The sequence below is a fragment of the Notolabrus celidotus genome, chromosome 8 (assembly GCF_009762535.1).
Source record: "Notolabrus celidotus isolate fNotCel1 chromosome 8, fNotCel1.pri, whole genome shotgun sequence".
Taxonomy (NCBI): Eukaryota; Metazoa; Chordata; class Actinopteri; order Labriformes; family Labridae; genus Notolabrus; species Notolabrus celidotus.
The window spans coordinates 11,567,582-11,587,870 of NC_048279.1; the positions used below are offsets into that span (position 1 = coordinate 11,567,582).

Genomic DNA, 20,289 nt, shown 5'->3' on the forward strand with positions numbered 1-20,289 from the left:
TGCGTATAACTAATGCAGTGAAGAGGCTATTTTAACACGTGGAAAATATAGTAACTGTGTTTTTAATGGAACTTTAATACCTTTTAATACTGCTTCTCCACTGTTTCCTCCAGTACAGGTCCAGTGACTGTTTTCTTCTTAGATCAAGGTTTAAAACAACATAGGATCAGTTTACGAAATACCATGCATTGTTACATATTTAACCATCCAATATATGAAACAAATCCTACATGGACGAACTAAAACATCACGGTGATAGATCTTTAGTTTAAATAAAATACTTAAAAGGATGGTGCCACTATAACAGAAATCTGCATTTACTTGTTTTAATTGGCCACTTGGGGGCATCGGAAACAAGCTGCGAACAACGGCAATCACAGCTTTGAAGTTAATAAGGTGCTCATGGTAGCAGTCGATGACAGTTTTATATGAATGTTCAGTTGGAAGTGAGCATCACAAACATTAATGTGGAATCCTGTTTGTGTCTAGTGCTAAATGCGTCACCTTATTCACTGCTGTTTGATGCAGCAGATTGTTTTTCTAAGACTTTTATGTTGATAACAAATGCTGCCTGACAGCTGACAATCAGCTTCCAAAGAAATGAGTTCACAGAGAGACAAGAGAGAGCTGTGGGGAACTGCAAGGAATGTGTGATAACACTCAGTGGGACTCCTTGAACACGTTTTACATAGCTGTATCATTCATTGTTGTCATAGAAATATTTTTGTAAAAAAACGTCTTCTTTTGCTGCGGCTAAAAGGAGGAGAGTAATCTTACAATCAATGGAATAGAGTGAAATGATCCAGGGAATCACGGTTATCTCCCAGGCCTTCACTGGGGTAATTGTAATGGCTACTTAATAGCACATGAGAATCGATAAAACATTCAGCCTCAAAATATTTCTCCCTCTGAATGTGTGTTAAGAGGACAACAAATGTGTTTGAAGGAAGAGGAGAACAATGGCTGTGTTTTTTTTCAAACAATATCTGGAGCACATGTAGTTTATCTGCAAGCATGATGCATAATTAACAAAGGAGGATAAAAAACAACTTTAATCAGTGGATCTCTTCAGTGCACCAACCCAGCACTAAAGTTTGCTTTGATTTGCTTCTGATGGTAACGTGCGTCTCTGAGTCTGGTGGAAGTTACTCCAGTGAAATAAAACCAAAAACTTCAAACACAAAAAGGAGATGAAAGTGAAGAACACGTTGCTCAGTCGAAGTAAACAATTATGTTTTATTGATAAGGTTCTCAGAAGAGTCTCGTTTCAGTGAATGTATAAGAATCATCCTTTGATAATACTGATTTGGTACATAATGACATCCAGCACGAGTCTCTTCACAGTGAGAGGGATCCATTACTGCTACTGCTGTCGGGATCTAGGACAGAAACATCTCTGCTTCCAAACAAAAAACAGTCAAAAACAACAAACTGGGGATCGATATTGTAGATATGGAATATTAGAGTGCCACAAAACTCTAGAGTAGTAAGACCAGCTAAAGATTTTGCACATTACAAGCCACTTCCTCTTAGAAATATAAAACTCGATATTCTTGACAATATTCTACTGTGCTGCATAAAGGTAGGTCTATACACTGTACATCGAAATATATTTCGAAAAAACAGATTTCACAGTTTTAAAGACTTTATTTAAAGTATAAACCGTTTTTTAAAACACTTTATTACATAAATTATTCTTTTTGAGAGTGACTATTATTTGCCCTGGCAGCAAACGGAAATCAATACAAAAACAAAATGAACATTTCATACATATTTTACAAAAGAAAATAAACTCATCCATTTTGTTCATTTGGAATAGAACTGGTGACTCATTCATGATTGTCATATAGTACTAAGAATAAATAAATAAAAAAGATTAAAATAAAATAAATACTAACTTAGCATGATTTCCGGACTCTGTGAGTTGTGTGTTTGATCGTTCTGTACAGAAGTGCCTTGGTGAAAGTCTCACAATTCTACCGCGACTGAAACGTACAAAACTACGGCATCTACAGTATACGCAACATCCTGAAATTTAGTGTAGGCGGACACATATGTAGTAATATGATTCTTCTCCCCATTTCAAAATAAACAATGCTGTGTGATACCACTGTCCACAAATATAGCCATCACTTTTTTTGACTTTGTTTTTTTTTATAAAGTTTATTTTCTCGTTCATGAACAGCTCGGATTTCTTCATGATGCCGTTAGCTTGTGTGTTGCTTGGTTGGATGTGTGCTGCCTCAGCAGCAGCGGGCTGGTCCGTGGTGGACGATGGGAGGCCTGAGACAGGGAGACGACTCATAGTATTGGACGACCTTTAACATTGCCGTGTCTGTCGCTGTTTACGATGTCCTCTGGTGATGTGAAGTTGTAATGCCTGCACTCTGGAGTAGCTTTGTCTCCACTTTGGTCCCTGTGCCTTCAGTGTTTATTAGAGACAGACAAGCCTTTTCAGCAGAAAGCCAGTGCAGAACAACTCCACCGTGTGATCAGTAGCTGTCATGGCCGCTCTCAGTGTGACCCAAAAAATATGGGTGAAAATATCACTATCTTTTTTAAAAAGGGGAATCTTCTTATTCACTAAGCATCAGTTCTTAAAGTTCTTCAGTGCTTTTTCAGGTTTTCAAAGTTTTTCAAAAAAAGAGCCATTTGACCAAACGTTAAATTTTTTGCCTGTGGCAGTAAAATTAACAATATGTTTTCTGATAAGTCATTCTTTTCAAAAGTCCCTGCAGCGTTCCGTGAGTAACCCCATTTGTTGGTTAAATCTCCATGGGTTTTTAAAGGAGGGGGGTCGAGGAGGCTGGGTAGGAATAAGGAGCAGGATCTAAAGAAGTGAGAGTGGAAGAGGGAAGAGTCTACCCCTCAGGGCTGTTACCTCTTACCCATCTCGTTCTGTCTGAGGAACTGGATGTTGTTGCTGCTGTCAGCCAGTTCTGGATACTGCTCTACAGGCAGTACATAGTAGCCATCATAGCCTTGTACTCTGCCTGTTGTTAGGAGCTGCTGTCTCTCCCCCTCCGTCCACAGCCGATTGCCCCCCTTCCCGTCCCTGGCCCTCTGCTGCTCCTTGGCCCAGGCCCCGGCCAGAGCTCTCTGCCGGGCCATCTCCAACAGTCTTACCTTCTCTTCATCCACCACGTCTACAGCGAGCCCATACCGAATGCTCAGTACTAATGATGGAACTGCAAACTCCACAGTTACTCCTCTTCTCGAGCGTCCACTCACTGTCACATTGATACCACTCTCTAGTGACTTGCGCCCATTTGTGAGCCCCAGGGCCAACAGGTCGCTGTCAGCAGAGCCCACCTTCACAAAGTAGTGACAGTCCTTCCCATCCTGGGTGTAATGGGTGCCTTCAAGGTACTGAGCTCCATTAAGCACCAGAGCCACCTTACGGCTGTCGTCACTGGCTAAAGCTGAGACTCCGGCTACCACTCGGCCTTCCTTCAGAGCCAGCATTACTCCCCGGCCTATTATTGGAGTACTGGTGCCGAACCAGTGACCGGGTTTGTCCTTTCGTCGTCTGCGTTCTTTGTCGAGGAGACGGCCCTCGAGGGCCATGAAGGCCTGGTTGTGACGCTCTGCTGCCTGCTGCACACCAGTGATGAGCTACATGAGAAAAAGAAGACAGCGGTGAAAGACATATTTATGTAGTTACAGAGAAATGACTGCCACTGTTGGATACTGCTGTCAAAAGGAAGTGGTATTTGTATTAATAAGAACATTCATGAGAAAAGCTGAATCACTATCGTGGGATTCATTGTAGCTTTGATTCTGTTGACAAAAAGTAAGCACACTGCTTCGTACCTGTCCGTTCTCACAGTGCTGTGTGGCCTGCAGCTCGTACGGTGGCTCCACGAAGTAGAGCGAGTGTCGAGGGAACCCTGGGATTATGTTACTGAGCTGGAAGCCAAACATCACCAGCCAGCTCTTCACATCTAGAGCAGACAGGATGAAAAATTAATTCGCTGAGTAACAAAGTTAAACAAGGTTGCAAATGAATCATTTTTCTTCATAGAAAAGTGAAAGTGTATTTGCGCTTGTGACTCATCTGGTGTTATGCAAAGCTAGCAGCAAGCAGACCATCTGCAGCACATTGTAACTAGCTCAAACTAGCTTGTCCATAACAATCTGTTTTTTCTGCACACTGGTGATATCAGAGTCAACATCAGGACACATTCAGATACACAAAGACTGCTCTGAAGATGTGACCTGAATATGCTGCTTCATCAATACAGAACTGTTTTTAAAAATGTGTTCACTTCAGAAAATACTTAGTGTAAAACATTCACTTTGTTTTTATGTATTTCATTTTCAGAATGCCTCGGGGGAAATAGACTTTGAAAGAAGAACAGACGCTTTAGAAAAAGTAAAGTGGACAAATCATGTTAAGATATTCATACTAACACATTTCAACATGTGCACCAGATGAATTCTTTACCTGTGACATAGTTTTTGACATCCAGCATGTCACTGAGAGGGTTGTTGTTCTTAAACATGTACAAATTAAACGGAGAGGGGTCCTTCCCTATCTTGGGCCAGATGCTGTAGTCAGGCGAGGTCCAGCGTCCTGCCAGCACATCGTAATCTCTCTGGGTGAAGTGGACCAGCTTAGTCAGGGGGTCATAGAGACCGCCGTGGAAACCAACCACCAGCTGGAACTCCGGATTGGAGTCCAGGTACACCTCTCCGTAGGCTGTGTACTGCACCTGGGTGACACAAGCAGAATCAATTTTCCTCCGGTTATTCTCAGCTCTGCCTCTGGGACAAAAGGTCAGAACAGTGTGTCTGGGACAGCAGAGCTTCCCTGGAGAGGACTCTTCTGATTTCTTCATATTTGCCTTTGAAGACTTTTGATTATGTTAGAGTGACTTTCAAAGCTTCGTCTTTTACCTGTTTGATCATTTGTCCGTTGCTGCTGAAGACAGCCAGCGGTGTTCCAGTGTTGTCTGAGGCTATGTAGTATTCCTCCCCACTGCTCACCTCCATTGCAAACAGATGGCCCTGGTTATGAGACACAGTGTCATTTGTATTACTCTATCAACAGTATTTGGGAGCCTATTCAGTAGCTCATTTAATGAAAGATAATTCCACATTAAAATAAATAGTAATGATATAGCTTCAAGCAGCACATCTCTCTGTACCTGCAGGTCGTAATAAAGCGAAGAAATGTCTGAGCTGGAGTGGTTGAAGATGTGTGTGACCCTAGTCGGGTGGTTGAGGTCGGCGTAGAAAAACTGAAGGTGCTGTCCCAGGCTGTTCCTCGTGGACACTCTGCGTCCCAGCCCGTCATAGTGATACACAACGCTCCAGCCACCTGGGCCCCGGTTGTAGGCTCTCAGCAGCTGACCTTTGGAGTTATAGTCAAAGACATCTGAACCACGCTGGCTGAGGTATCCGTCTTCATCCATGCGGTATTGGACATCTCCCAGGCGGGTGATGCGGTCTCTGAGGTCGTAGCGCAGTGGCAGGATGCGGGCACTGTTCCCGGGGTTTAACAGATGGAGGTTACCGTTCAGGTCGTAGCTGTAGCGCCAGGTAGACCAGTCATTTACCTGGGGAAAATAAGAGTGTTTGAATAAGGGATTCAATCAAGAGAGAAATCTTCTGGTGTGACAAAATAGATCGTCTGAACCTTTATAGGTATTATAAGTACTGCTGAGTCTTAAAAGACGGCCTTCATTTTCACCTTAACTCCACTGAGCTGTCCGTCTCCATCATAATCATAACGGTACTGAGTGGTGTTGGCGTAAGGCCCGATTTTGAGCTCTCTCTTCACCACCCGTCCCATGCTGTCGTACTGCACCGTCATCCAGTACATGAGTGACCGGAAGATCTCATACTGAACCTCCTTGATGCGACCGTGGGTGTCAAAGTGCTTGCTCAGCGTCATAACAGCTGTGGTGATGATCTGATTGATGTCATAATAAATGACCCCAAACTTTCCAAAGTGTTCCACCTGCAGGAGGGGAAGAAGGGTTTAGAGAAAAGGTGAGTTCACTAGCAGCCAAAAGGTACATTAATAGAAAGAGGACATCAAGAGCACACACTGCACCTTTCCAGAGATCTCATCGTATCTGTAGAGGTCTACAGGCAGAGGAGTCTCACTGATGACTGGTTTCATGCTGGCAATGCGGAAGCTGTTGTCATGGTAGGTGTAGTCAAACCTGGCGTTGACCATTCCCTCCTCACTGAAGCGGTAGATCTGTTTGTCGATGAGCGGGCCCATCTTGCGATAACGAATGGTGCATGAAAATCCCCCACTCTGCAGGTTAACCATCTTCAGCACACCAGCTGTCTCGTCATAGCCGAAGGTGACGGCGGTGCTGTCGTACACAATCTCTGACAGCTTCGCCAGCTTGCCGTACTTGTAGAGGACACGACGGCCAGTGCCCAGGAAGTGCGAGGCCTGAGGTCTGCCGTCCTCGCTGAAGTCGTGGATGATGGAAGCGTTGCTCTCTGGAGGGTTGTAAGTGTTGCGGATGTAGCCGACTGATACGTGTGTGAACATGGTGTGGCGGGCAACGCTGGGCATGGTGACAGCTGTGACCCGACCTGAAGCGTCAAACTCAAAGACGTACTGTCTCTGGCTCTGCAGGAGCAGCACCATGGACTGTAAGCAGAGAGGAGAGCAAAATACGAATTAATTTAATCGTATTATCATGGGTGACTTGCCTGCTGTGAGGTAGCGCCAGGAGTGATTTGTTCTCAGCTGACAAATTTGAATCTTCATAACCATAAAAATGATGTATTATTTTACTCAATTCATGCAATACAGTCACTACCCCGTCTTGCTATTGCCTTTTCTTGGCAAGTTTTGACACCTGGATGACAATATTGAAGATAGATGAACTTACTTTGTCGAGGTAGCTGTAGCTCCATACTTTCCCGTCCACAAAGGAGCGAGACAGAATGCGTCCCTGGGGGTCAAACTCGGTCCTCTCACTCATGCTCCCCCTCTGCAGTCCAACAAGCTGTCCAGTGGTAGAATACGACACATTGACCACTGCCAGGCTGCTGCTGGGGAGCCACATGGCTGGCCGACCCTGAGCATCATACATGATACGCAGCGTGAACTTTCTGTGGTCATCGTAAATCTTCTCCGTGCGAGTGTTGCGGTCAAAGTCAATGGAGAGAAGATTGCGGCCATGAGCCTGGGGAGAAGCAGAAAAGACGAGAAAATGGTTAAAGTGAATATTTTATGTAAAGATATTAGATGTGGTTATATTAAGGCTGTCACTAGGAACACTCACTCTCAGTTTCCTCCCAAACACAGTGATCTTGCCCTTGGTCTGCTCCTTGCGTAGACGCCATTCAATGGAATTGAGGCCATTGTCGGTGGGCAGGGTGATGTTCCTTCGACCGATCGTGGGGCTGACAGAGCCTGCGAGGATGTGGGGCTCTGTGTGAAAGCTGATGCCCATACCGTTGGCATACATCACCCTCAGGGTGCCATTGTTACACAGCTGATAGCTGTTCCTCACCTGGTCTGTAGAGGGAGACACGCAGGTGAAAGGTAAGCATGGAAGGCAGTCATTTGCATACAAATCCAGCTCACTTAAGAAAAACTGTCAGACCCCTGCAAATTCATAACCTGAGGCCATTTTGATGAGTTTTTCCTCAATTTTGGGACTGCACTATTAAAGAGGCTTCTGCAGGTGAAGGTTCCTAACTTAATTGAGTGACCTTTTGTCATTAATGTGACAGAGAAGACAAGGGAGTCTGAGTGAGGGCATGGGTTTGATAGGGACGATAGTGACTCAAGGAGGGGGTCCATGGGTACTGGACAAAGGGATTCATCATGTATACGGCTGCTTGGCACTTTTGGAGAAAAAAAAAGATGTGATGAGATTTCAAAAGAAATTATAATAGCTTGTCAAACCTCCCGATCCAGAAGAAAGGCTTGGTGCAGAATTAATATTGCCAACCCACAATTTGAACCGGACAGCCTTATATTTTAAACATAACAAGGAGCTCATTTTTCTGTTAGACTGACAGTGAATGATATCTTTTAATTTAGGTTCAATTTAACCTTCTCAATGCCACAGCCACACAAGTTTCACCTGATTCTACATCTGTACACATTTTACATAGAGGTTAAGGGAAACAGGCATCACTTTGATCTGTTGACTTTAACAGCCTATTATAAATCTCACTTCTCATTATGCAGCTCTGCCTGCAAATAAATGAAATAGAAAGATAGCCTTGAGACTCTTGTCAGTCTGAACTAGAACACGGGGTCATGAGGGATTTTTTTTCCATCACCAATTTTTTTTTTCTTCTTCATTTGTATTGATAGTATAAGAACTAATGTTGTCGGTTTGGAAACCTCCAGATGAGGGAATTATTTTGAGTTTAAAATGATCTCAGCTTTAATGTAAACTGCTATTTTGCATGTCATATTAAGTACGCCAGAGTTTCATAAGGTCAGTTAGGGACATTTTGTTGAGGTAAACAGACTTTGTTGACGTAGAAACAATCACAGGAGCCGGATCTGATAGAAGTTCTCAGGAAGACTGATCTCAGATGTGGATACTCTGCAAAGCCATATAAGGTTTCCAACAGACATTCACCGACGTGTGCCAGAAAAAAGCCCAGATGATGTTTCCCAAGAGACTGTGTGCGTAAAAGGATGTCATTGGCCCGGCCAAGCAATTGAGCACCACTATTCTTTTTATGAGTTTTACTTTCACTTTGTTCTGAAGGGTATAAAAGAGGATTGTGATGTATCAATAAACTGGTGGCCTCTGTGTCCTTTTATTCATACATCAGCTACAAGATCCATAAAATATTAAATGACTTCATTCCTGTTACAACAAACTCAGAAATATTCTAAATAGAAAAAATGATTTCGGATAAACTATCTACAATCCTCCTATCTCCACAGTTTCATGACTCAGTCTCAAACACAAGAATAGAAGGAGATAAGCCCATGCCTAATGCTGGGGCTAATTTTCCCTCTGATGTCTGAAAACAGACGTCCTGATCACAATGATATGATTGAAAGCAAGATTAAATTGTTTTTGACTCAGACGTATCTGGCATGAGCAGCGTGGGATCTTTTTTTAATTCATTTACAAAAGGTGAGGGGATCAGATGGGGCCTCCCTTTGAAGCCCCGCCATAAATGACAGTAATCCATAAGGCCAATTTGTAATAAAGCTCCAGGCACATTTTAACAATGCCTCAAACAGACAAGTGAAGCTTTTTCTATTGACTTGGCAGCAACAGCCTTTAGATAAATCTTCCCTGCTCTCTCTTGTCTGAACAACCGCGTAATAAAACCGAGGCGAGGGAGAAGGAAAGAGAGGGAGAGAACCAGGGAGCTCGAGGGCCAAGGAGAATTCACTGTGCAGGAGTTAATGAAGAGAGCGAGAAAGAGCGGAAAGAGAGGGAGATGGTTAAGTGAGTATGTCAGCAGAGAGCTGTGCTGAAACCCACACAGTGTGCTGGAAACCTTAAATGACTTACAGCTCTGTGAACAACTCTCGCGTTTTCCTCCGCATCGCAGGTGGATCACTGAATACATCTACAACTTATTCTCTCTGAGGCCTTCAGACTCATATCACGTATCACAGCCTGCATACACACTTCTGTCACGCCACTCGCACTGGTCAAGGGAAGAAAGGCAATTACTCTCCTTCTTCTTGTTCCTCTCTAAACAGACCAAATAAGCTCAGGGATCATGGGAACTGGTTGAGAGCTGTATTTGTATGACAGTGTGCGTGTGTGTGTGTGTGTGTGTGTGTGTGAGAGCAGGAAGCTTGAGGGATGAAGAGGATTCACTCTACATGAGTTAATGAAATTTTCTGTGATGATATTCAAAAGCAGGATGATCCCAGCTGGGATTAACAACTATATATTGGTAATTTTACTCTATGAGAAGGAGTGAGAGAGGGCGAGGGATGGAAAATAATCTCCTGGAGCATTCATATAACTGAGTGAGAATTACAAGACTTTCAATTAGAGGCGGCAGGCCGGCGCATATTCAGCATCACAGAGGGCGCCTATGTTTTTGAATACTAAGATTAAGTAGCTGGAGAGCCTGTGTGCATCTCATCAATATATCAATAAGATATGAAAAGACTCACTCACACTTCTAAAAGATTTCATGCATCTTTATCAAATTGCTGAGAATGCTTCATAAAAATAATTAATTCAAAATCATCTCAAATTAATTTGATTCATTCTGCCCTCGGGTGCAGATTGCTGCCCAGCATTTATCCACCTTTGAGCCACCAACTCTGCAATTTCACAAACTTATTTAAAAATTCATGACCAGCTCTCTTTTTTTTTTTCTCCCCCCCATTGCTGCAAGTCCCACATGTGCTGAGTGTGTCTCTACCTTGCACCACCGTGTACGAGGCTTCAACCGAGGACAGATTGGTGATGACAGTGACATCGTCGTCTCTGCTTGAGCTTTCAATGTCGATGTTGATGGAGCGTTCAATCTCGCGGTGGAGGCTGGTCACCATGCCTGTGGGGTATGTGACGTTGGTCAGGCGACCCTCGCTGTCATACCTGGGGAGAAGAAAAAATTGATTTATTGCTGGAGGTGTTTTTTACTGAGTCCAGAAAGGGAAATTTTGGTGTAACAGCAGCAGCTTTTCCAGGCTTTCAAAAGAACTACATGTCATATACATATAAATCCAGCAGAAAGACACATGATCACAAAAATAAACACAATATATGTAGATTAAATACACCATCCTCTTTGATAATATTTAATATAAATATCTCTACTCTATCTTAAATCAACAAATTTAAAACTCAACCAGAACACACCACAGATATTACAAAATACAAACGAATACAAGGCAGTGAATGAAAAACATGTTTAGATTTGCAAATGAAATATATGCTGACACACACACGTGCACACACTCACACAAATACTGCCAGAGCGAACACACCATCGTCTTACATGGATTGGCTGCAGTTATAAAAGCTTACACTGGGGGGCAGCAGCACACTATCTAAGCTATCACATGGATAAATGGGAATGCTCTGGAACATGATCAACATAAAACCTGTGAAACTCATTCACTTTGCATGTTAGATGTGTGGAAAAGGGGTTGAATAACACGAACACATATCCACACACTTTCCCACTTTCACAAACACTCACTGGTAAAATGTGGTCCATCCAGTCTCATCAGCTTTGGTAGCCAGAAGGCCCGTGTTGCCGCTGTAGCCCATTAAAGCCACCTCCTGGCCCATGGCTGAGACGCTGCGAAGCCCCCCTGTGGGATCCAGTCCGAGGGTCACCACTTGATTTTCAGGCAGCAGCACCAGTCTGAGCAGGCCAGCTCCCGTTCCCTGGCCCTGGCCGTCCCTCCTCACCTTCACCGTGTTGTTGCAGTTATCAGCCAGCATGGCCAGCTCTCCATCAGGACCATAGGTGAAGTTGAAAAGTGGCTCCCCAGTCACAAGGCTCACTGTCTGGATGTGTAGACCCTCCCCGTTGAAGACATACAGCTCCTGTTCTCTTGGCGACGCAACCTCATACTGTGCGAATCCTGCAAAGCCCACACTTGATACAGCAGGGCCAGGCCGGTTGGCTCGCACGGCTCTGATGCGAATGTTGTTGAGGTCGGCAATGAAGACTGTCCCATCAGGGGACACGGCCAAGGATGTTGGGGAGTTCAAGCCGGCATCAGGGGCGTAGCCATCATCACCGTAGAAGCAGTTGCAGTTGACATCATTCTTGCAGTCGCAGTCGGAGGCAACACCGGCCAGGAGCGAGATTTCTCCATTTGTGCTTACCTAGAAGAACACAGGGACAGAAAATGGAAAAGGAATGATGAGATTGCAGAAAAAGTTACCACTCAGTGAAAGAAGATGTATTATCAAAAGTCGCTTTAAGTTATCACAACTGAGAAATGGAAAAAAAGTCGAAGTCTCTGAACTGAATGCAGTGTCTGGAGATCTGAAACTATCTCAGAAAATCTTAAAAAACACACCCACATGGCCTGACCAGCTGTGCTGTCATCTCTGCTAGCCAACAAAATAGCTTTATTTACATATAAAAAATGAATACTTAAACAACCACGCAGCCAAACAACTGACAGAAGCACTTCTTCATTCCCTACCTGTCTCACTCTGTTGATTTTCTTCTCGTCCGTCTCAGCAATGTACAGGATACCAGTGTGTGACAGGGCGATGGCTGTGGCGCTCTCCAGGGCCGCGTGTATAGCCAGCTTGCTAAGGCTGTAGTCAATACCTGGCACTTGGCAATGCATGGGTCGACCTGCAATGATGCTCACCTGCAGAAACAACAGAAAACACCCAATATTTGATTCAGGAAGCAAAGATGCTTTAAGTGGTTTGCTGTTAAAAGTGTAGAGATAAAACTTTCCATAATGAAGAGGGGCTCCAGAAAGTGGAGTATTTCTGGAGCTAATTAAGTAGTAATAGTGCGACCACTGCAAAACTTAGAAAAATATGCAGGAAGTTGAACTTACACTTCCAAATTGGACCAAGAAAGACTAATTAGGACTAAATCCTGTCAAAAGCCTACAGTGGGTGTCCACTCTAAGGATTCTGCAGTGGCCACCCAGCCATGTGTTACAGACCTGGTGGTTCTCAGTGATGCGGAGGATCACGTTGTTTTCCAGGACGTAGAGAGAGTTGTCCATGGGGTTCACTGCTAAGTCTGTAGGCCACTCCAAACGCACCTGATGGGTAGAGGCAAAGTTAAACATGAGGGGATATCTGTGTTGGGGGAGGTGTTTTGAAAGATTGCCAAGGCTCATACTAGTCTCTTCCTCATTTTTTTAAGTGACTGCAGTCTTAACTCTCTTTCCATCCATTAATGTATCAATGGACTCTTTTATCCCACCCTAAATCAGTCCCTCCTCGACCTCCTGGCTGGCACGTGTCCACACAATCGTCAAAGCTCAGCACTCACAGAGGCCGTTAGATCATCATCTATCACACCATCACCTCTCGTCTCTCCTGCACTTCCTCCTAAACGTCTTACCTGGCTGACGTCCATGCTGTTGTCACAGCTCAGCGGCCGCACGGCAGTGAGATCATTGGCCCCCAGCAGAGTGGAGATGATGCCGTTCTGGTCCACCTTTCGGATCATGGTGGCATCCACAAAGTACATCAAGCCATTTTTATCCACCGCGATACCTGTCAAAGCACAGATGAACACTGTGAGTGACGACTCATAACTTAAACGCTGCGGGCAACCCATAGACGTTTTTAGTCAATTAAACTTCACTCTTTCCACCGGCTGAAAACAGATAGCAGCCCTGACAGCTGAATTGCTCAATGCTTCACTGAATGAGAGGGAACAAAGTGATGGAGCGGGCATTGAACTGTTAGAGATGTGTTAGTTTTTGGGATGAGTCATCAGGCTGAGCTCATACTCCTCCCAGAGGGCGACCGTAGACTGCAAGCTGATTTTTTACAAAGCCAAGTGATCCGATGTACCCTACTTCCTTAGTTTCTCTCCCCTGCTTTTCTTGTCGCCCAAACCTTCCTCCTTTTCATTTGTTTCACTTCTTCTAGCGTTTACCAGTGGTGCAGTGTTGGGCTTATCAGTCTAACAGGCAGCAGGATTTGAGACAGGTGTGTTTGTTTGAGGCAACTGTGCCCCAAAATAACTCCTAGACGCACTGAGATACACAACAACAGATAGAGGATACAGAAAAGGGCACAGAGCAAATGAGAGAGGAAGAGACAGAGAGAAGAAGGGACAAGGAGAGACAGAGAGGAAAACAGGCAGACAGAGGGTGAGCTGATGTGCGCTGGCTGACTTTTCCTGTGACAAGTAAGAGGGAACCAGTGGCTCATTGTCTTCCCTCTCTGCCATCTTCTCTCTCACACACACAAATACTGTATAAACTAACATCTGCAGTCCCACATGTACACACAATTGTGTCACTGACTGAGAAATGTGACAGCGTGACATCCTTGACAGTTTGGTGTCACGCTGTTCTAAGATCCGATGATCCACAAAAGAAAACCCATTAATAAGTTTAACATTAACCTGCTTTATAACCTCTTTCTGTCGCTGGCCCGCTTTAGTTGAGTCACAAGATTGGTGGATTGTGAAATAAATCATCCTCTGATCAAGAAAAAATTAAAGCACATTAAGTTTTCATGTCTGCACTAAATTACAGATCATGAATTAAGATGAAGTCTGCCGGGGAAAACACAAGTTTTAAAAAATGAGAATCCTAAATAATACTTTCTTTATACCTCATTCAGGGATCAAAACTTAGAAGAATCGACTTCATTCAACAAATGGGGGTTTTATAACTCTGAGACAAATCGGACAAATATCTGTATTTGAAGTAATTCCCTCCTGGCCTTATTGTATCTATCAATGGCTGTAAATACTAATACATTTTGGAATGAATTTATCCATCTATTAATTTTTCTGATAAAAAAAATACATGCTCAGACAATTTAGGGCCTGTGTCCACTCACAGTGTTTTTTTTGTGCTGGAAGTGCCAACAGCCTCACTTTCAGAGTGCTTCTCACTAGCATTACTGTTGCTTGGTTAGAAAAGTTGACCTGCAGCACTTCCACTTCTCTTAGTCATGACCATTAAGCCTGTTACAAATTGCTCTGATACTTCTTATTTGTTTTTATTCAATGGAATGTTACAAATTTTTTTATAAACAATTGACAGAAATCATGTCATAGCATTAGCAGCTGCTCTAGTCAAGGAAACTCTACCCACAGAATAATGAGTGTGGTCAGATTTTTCGTCTTACAGACTGCCGCCATTGTTGTTGACACGTGATATCAGAAGTTTAACCCTTCTTGGTTTTGATTGGTTGGTTCTGCAGAAGTGACATTGATGAGTGTGCTGGCTGAAGTACTTCAACTAAGAGTGCTGTGAGTGCAGCAACAAATAACAGCTACAATAACAGTATTAGTTTTGTATTAAGTGTGGTATTAAGTTTGTATTAAGGTGCTGCTAGTGCAAAAAATGTGGTCAGTAGACACAGGCCCTAAGTGTCAGAATATTCAGCAGCTAATGGAAACATCTTTTGTCCTTATTTTGTGTTTTGAATGAACAACAAACAAAACAAAGAGAAATACAATTTTGATAATTTATAACAGTATTCATGACAATATTATGACAGAGATAAGAATAAAGAACGGTCTCCGTTTTGGAGGAAGAGCTACATAACAAAAATATTTTGATGTAATGATTAAATGATGAAGTTTTAGACAGCTGCTCTGTGGCTCACCTTTTGGGCTCATAAGTGTAGCTTCAGTGGCTTTACCACCATCTCCACAGCGCTCATCAAAAGGCAAACACTGCTCCCCTGTCCCAGCCACCACCTCTGCGTTGTCCGACAGTAACCGGCCTCCAGTTAAAGATCGAACTCTGTAAATTCTGCGTGAGTTTGTGTCTGAGATGAACAAAGCCCCCGAGACCGGATCCACCGCCAGGAAGTACTTATGAGTCGGGTTATTACTGTAGTGAGACAAAAAAGAAATGATTGTAAGGTTACTCGATATGTCTTGTTATTTTGTTATTTTTGAAGATGATTTCAGGTAACTTTAATTCATCATGATAAAGATCTTACCTGTGTCTGAAATCTTTGTTCCTTCAAGGGAGAAAGTGAGATAAAGCACAACAAAACAAATGTTAATTCACACAGTCTGTGGAGAGCAACACAAAACAGGCTGCGGTGTGAACAGCAGAATTTAACCATGGGTAAAAACACCCTGGAGAAACGGTATCTAGTTCAGTGTATTATTCTTCTTCCATCTTGCCATCCCCAGTGTCTCACCTTATTTTTTCTCTTTAAAGCAAGGATGCAACCCTACATTTTCTATGCACTAAAAACTTAATGTTTCATTCCCCTCCACTTACTTAAATCTAACCATTTCTTCTTGCATCTTTTAAGTATTTTTCTTATATAAGAAAACTTTTAAATTCTAATTTTCCTTTTATTTGATCATTCTTCTCAGTCTACCGTTTCATTTGTATATATAAGAGGGTTTTTACCTTAGTTCCAGGATGCCAGTTGTGTTCATGGAAGGGTAGACCCTGCGTACAAAGTTGAGATCCCCAACATACAGACTGCCATCGGTGCCCATGGCTAAGGCGACAGGTGCCAGCAGCTTGTTACCGTCTGCCAGGCCGTTGCAGCTGGGGCAGGAGATACTGCGCCTCCGGCCGTTTCCCATGACGCTGATGACTACTGGGGGCTGCTCCGTCACAAAGACGTTCTCACCACTTCCCTTATGCAAAATGCCTGAAGACAGAGAAGGAGTATAAAAAAAAACATAGATTAGGATAACTGCACAATTAGAGAGTAATATTCTGATATGCAATGAACAGTGGGAAATTACATTTGGTTTTCAAGTCTTGCTTTGTTGCTTTAAAATGGGGAATGCCAAGAAGTTAACCAGCTTGGCAACAACATTACTAAGTACATGTAAATTGAATTAATCACGTTTGAATTTTGTTCAGACATCAAAGCTTCTATGAGGAAGTTTGTGTCATTGATATGAATGAGTCCTGAAACTAACAGGGAGGCAGTGGAGATAAGCCAGGATGGCAGTATTGTGTCCATCTTTATGAGTGCCTGAGCAGCGTTTTGGACTAACTGTAAGCAATGCATAGGAGGCCTGTTGAACAGCAACATGAAACGCATCAGGGTGATCCAAACTTGCTCAAATCCACTGAAACACTTAGCGCTCATGTCTTCAAAAAACATATTTTATATATGAAGTCAGATCCACAGGAACACATTCAAAGCTCACCTACTGTGTGCTGTTTACCAGTGAAGTTAATAACCAGCTGGTTTGAGTAACATTGTATTATCTTCTATGTAACATGAGTCGTTTGGATGGGTAAAGTTAAACTCTGTAGCATTGCATAAATGTCCAGGAGAAACATGATTGCACTGTACAGGTTTGGATACACTCCCTCACTTCTAAAAATACCTCTATACACCCCTGGGTCTCCACTTGTGCCCTTTCCATTAGTACATTGATTGTCACAGCAGGTGAACATCAGAGCATCAGCCAATTTATATTTTCATGCTTTTTAGTGCATAGAGTGTAGATAATGGTACAGCAGATGACGCATCAAGAATGACTCCCCCCTCCTGATCCAGTGCCCGCTAAAGGCACCTCTGGCCTTCTTTGGACCCCCTCTGTTTGAGTACCTGCTGCCGACTGGTTGGTACACATGTTTACTCAGTAGAACTGGTGTGAGTGGATAAGGGAGTCAAACTAGGTGAGACAACACAAACACTTCCTGCGAAAATCCACACTGACAGGTAAAAAGAGACACCTGGCAACTCTATGTGAACCACAGGAAGCACGGTGTGGTTTCCAGCCTCCCCAAGACAATAGCAGGTTTGGTGTGATATACAGTACTTTAAACCTGCTACACGTGGGGAGCTGGCTACATTTAAACAATACAAGAAATATGAGTAAACTGGAAGAAGAAATCTTAGAGCCGGTGTGTACATACCACTGCGTGTGTTCAGTATATGATGCTTGTTTAGAGACCAGCCACCCAGATTGGTTGGATCCAGCTCATAGCCTTGTAAGATGGCTGTCCTCTTCTCCCAGAGGATGAGACTGGCACAGGATTCATACTCATAGCCGACCGATACTACATGTAGAGGAGGAAAAAAGTGGAAGAAACGGACAGAAGGTATGAAAAAGAGAAGAGGCAATAGAAAAACATAAAAGAAACAGAAGAAGAAAGAAACTTCACGAGAGCATAACCTCAAAACTTAATTCAAGTTGTGAAAAGTGTGATACACAGAGAATCTCGTTAGCACCTGAACCAAAATCTGCACTCACACCTACATAACACCCTCACATGTTCTGCTAAATCAATTAAAAGCCTTGTTAATTGGACAGATTACCCAGGCGGCCTTTGAACCTATAGGCCACCCGATGTCTCGGTGAGAAACCAGCTAGTGGAAACATTACACATGTTCTCATGGAGTCTCGCTTGATACGGCTAAATGTAGAAAAGACGTCAGGAAGGAAATAAAAAATACAAGTAATATGTTGAAACAACAAGAGTGTTAACACATCAGCTCCCACTTGAGTCACAGTGAAAGTAGTGTTGGCAGCACCTTTCCAACTTGCAAGTAATACACCTGTATCTGGATCCACGTTTAGCAAGACATACAGCTACAGTAAAAATGAAGAGACAACTGGATGTAAAATCCATGAAATAATCTCATATAGTATTTTATTCACAGGAACTGACAATTGGTTAAGATAACTGAAGTTGCAGCATTTTTTCCAGACTGCATATAAAGCAAAGCAGACACAAGCTCATATTCATGTTTAAACAACAGGTCACTAATGTTTTACGTGAGGAAGAGTTCCGAAATCAATGCATCTTGGAATACTCTCCACCAGTCTTTCACATTGCTATATGATGTCACTCTTGATGCAAAAGTTCAAGCAGCTTGTCTTTGTTCCCTGACTTGCCAGGTGATCACCAAATCAGTACCTTATCAACAGAACGAGTTGTGTCTGTGTTGAAGTTCAACATACACCAGAACTGAATCGCTCCCATGCATGCAGACATGCTGATTTAAAGGAAAAAGTTTGAGTGGCCTCTTAATTTTTTTCCAGAGCTGTAATTACGAATCATAAACGTGTTCTCAAAGAAATTCACAATTACAGTCAGTCCAGGGAACAATGGGATCTTGGGTGAAAGTCAGTACCCAAACCTCACATTCTCAATGCCCCTCATGGTTCCTGTCCACGCTGAAACCCCAGATGTCCACCACATCTGTGGCCTGACAGCCGTGTTTGCCTGACAGCATCTGTGAGTGACTGTGACAGCAGAGTGTAATGGCACTGCGGCTCCCCTGGACTCCTGCTTGCTGCTCCAGTAGCTACCAGCTAACTCACCCTGATGGCTAATAACCCTTCACCACAGTTACGGCTGGCTGGCTGAACCACACGCGGCTTCAATGAAAAATAGACGTATGTATGACAAAAGAGCACTTAACTGTGGCTATACTGCACAGTGGATGGAGGCTGGGCTTCTTGTGTATTATCTCCTCTTCAAGCTCCCTAATTAGCCCTCTCTTCCTCTGTCATTGTTTTAGCTGCATGACTGGTAGAGCTTCCAACCCATAGAGAAAGAAATGCCCTTTACACTTCACATAGCTCCACTTCAATCCGTCCCTTCTACTCACCAACAGCCTCAGAAAGCCCATAGACCCTCTGCCCGTACGCATCCGTCTTATCCCAGATGTAGGTGTAGGCTAAATTAGGGGAGGCATGGAACCACTTCTGGAAGAGGTGTCCCTCCACAGCGACCATCAGGTGAACCTTCAGCAGGCCCATGGACACCACAGCTGGAGTCATGGTCACCTTGAGCAGGGAGCGGTAACCCTGCGTCCTTGAGCTTAGGTAGCACAGCTTTAGACTAGTGCCGGGCACCTCGATCTGCTCATGCAGCACCTGGAAGACAATGAAAGGAGATGACAGGAGAGAGGGATTAAGGGGGATTAGAGAGAGAGGGAGTAATGGGGGTCACGCTTCCACTGACGGCTGAAGGACAAAAGCGGGAAAAACAATGGGAGAAATAAAGAAAGAGAGAAAGAGGGAACACATGGGGGAAAAGCTATGGAGGGGAAAGCAGAAAGAAAGCTACAGGAGGCAGGGATGCAGGAGAGTGACAAGAGAGCGAGAGAACCAGAAGGGAGATTAGCCGGCTGCCAGAGGTCAGTGGTACTGCACCTGTGTCTCCGGTATGATGGGTTTCTCCCCTGGCTTGGAGCTGAAGAAGGAGGAGAGAGGGGATGCAATCACAAGAGGGTCAGGCCTGACGAAGCCGCTCAGGTCACAGCCAGGGATCGTGTTCTCTTCTGTCTTAAGCACCAGAGTGTCCATAGCATAGAACTGGCTCCAGGGTAGCCACACTGTGCGCTCCTGGCTCAGGAAGGGGGCACGCTCGAACCGCAGAGTCAGAGATGCACCGCCGTTAGCTATCAGGTCAAACCTGGGGAGGTTTGCAAGAAGAGGGTGGGAATGAGGCACAGGTGGGGAGTGCTGAGGTGGACCGTTACATAGAGTCACAGTGTCAGGTTCTTTGTATAAAGTATTTACTCCACTGCTTTAGCAATAAGTCTTTAACAAAACAAACCTGGAATAAAACTTTCAAAATTATTTCATTAAAGTACAACACAATCTTACAAAGTCTAGACACACTGTTCAGGTAACAGTGAAAGGCATAAATACAAAATAACAAATTGATAGGTTGGAGAAAATCATCTATATTCATGATTTTATTAAATGTTCTTCCTCAACCTT

At 43.7% G+C, this 20,289-nt stretch overlaps 1 protein-coding gene across 1 annotated transcript in view; it reads right to left on the reverse strand.

Annotated features, from left to right (window-relative positions):
• Nucleotides 1-1,212: 1,212 nt before the first annotated feature.
• tenm2 (teneurin transmembrane protein 2) overlaps nucleotides 1,213-20,289 on the reverse strand; it is a 74,476-nt gene continuing 55,399 nt past the window's right edge. Inside the window, exons 15-34 of the mRNA XM_034690342.1 lie at nucleotides 19,717-19,978; nucleotides 19,170-19,437; nucleotides 17,468-17,611; nucleotides 15,989-16,238; nucleotides 15,564-15,584; nucleotides 15,222-15,451; nucleotides 12,988-13,142; nucleotides 12,581-12,682; nucleotides 12,098-12,271; nucleotides 11,134-11,771; nucleotides 10,351-10,526; nucleotides 7,260-7,495; nucleotides 6,864-7,160; nucleotides 6,062-6,619; nucleotides 5,696-5,965; nucleotides 5,151-5,561; nucleotides 4,900-5,010; nucleotides 4,448-4,715; nucleotides 3,814-3,944; nucleotides 1,213-3,615 (exon numbers count right to left, since the gene is read on the reverse strand). Coding sequence (XP_034546233.1) covers nucleotides 2,878-3,615; nucleotides 3,814-3,944; nucleotides 4,448-4,715; nucleotides 4,900-5,010; nucleotides 5,151-5,561; nucleotides 5,696-5,965; nucleotides 6,062-6,619; nucleotides 6,864-7,160; nucleotides 7,260-7,495; nucleotides 10,351-10,526; nucleotides 11,134-11,771; nucleotides 12,098-12,271; nucleotides 12,581-12,682; nucleotides 12,988-13,142; nucleotides 15,222-15,451; nucleotides 15,564-15,584; nucleotides 15,989-16,238; nucleotides 17,468-17,611; nucleotides 19,170-19,437; nucleotides 19,717-19,978 — 5,440 coding nt within the window. The 3' untranslated portion in view covers nucleotides 1,213-2,877. The remainder of the gene's footprint in view (nucleotides 3,616-3,813; nucleotides 3,945-4,447; nucleotides 4,716-4,899; nucleotides 5,011-5,150; nucleotides 5,562-5,695; nucleotides 5,966-6,061; nucleotides 6,620-6,863; nucleotides 7,161-7,259; nucleotides 7,496-10,350; nucleotides 10,527-11,133; nucleotides 11,772-12,097; nucleotides 12,272-12,580; nucleotides 12,683-12,987; nucleotides 13,143-15,221; nucleotides 15,452-15,563; nucleotides 15,585-15,988; nucleotides 16,239-17,467; nucleotides 17,612-19,169; nucleotides 19,438-19,716; nucleotides 19,979-20,289) is intronic.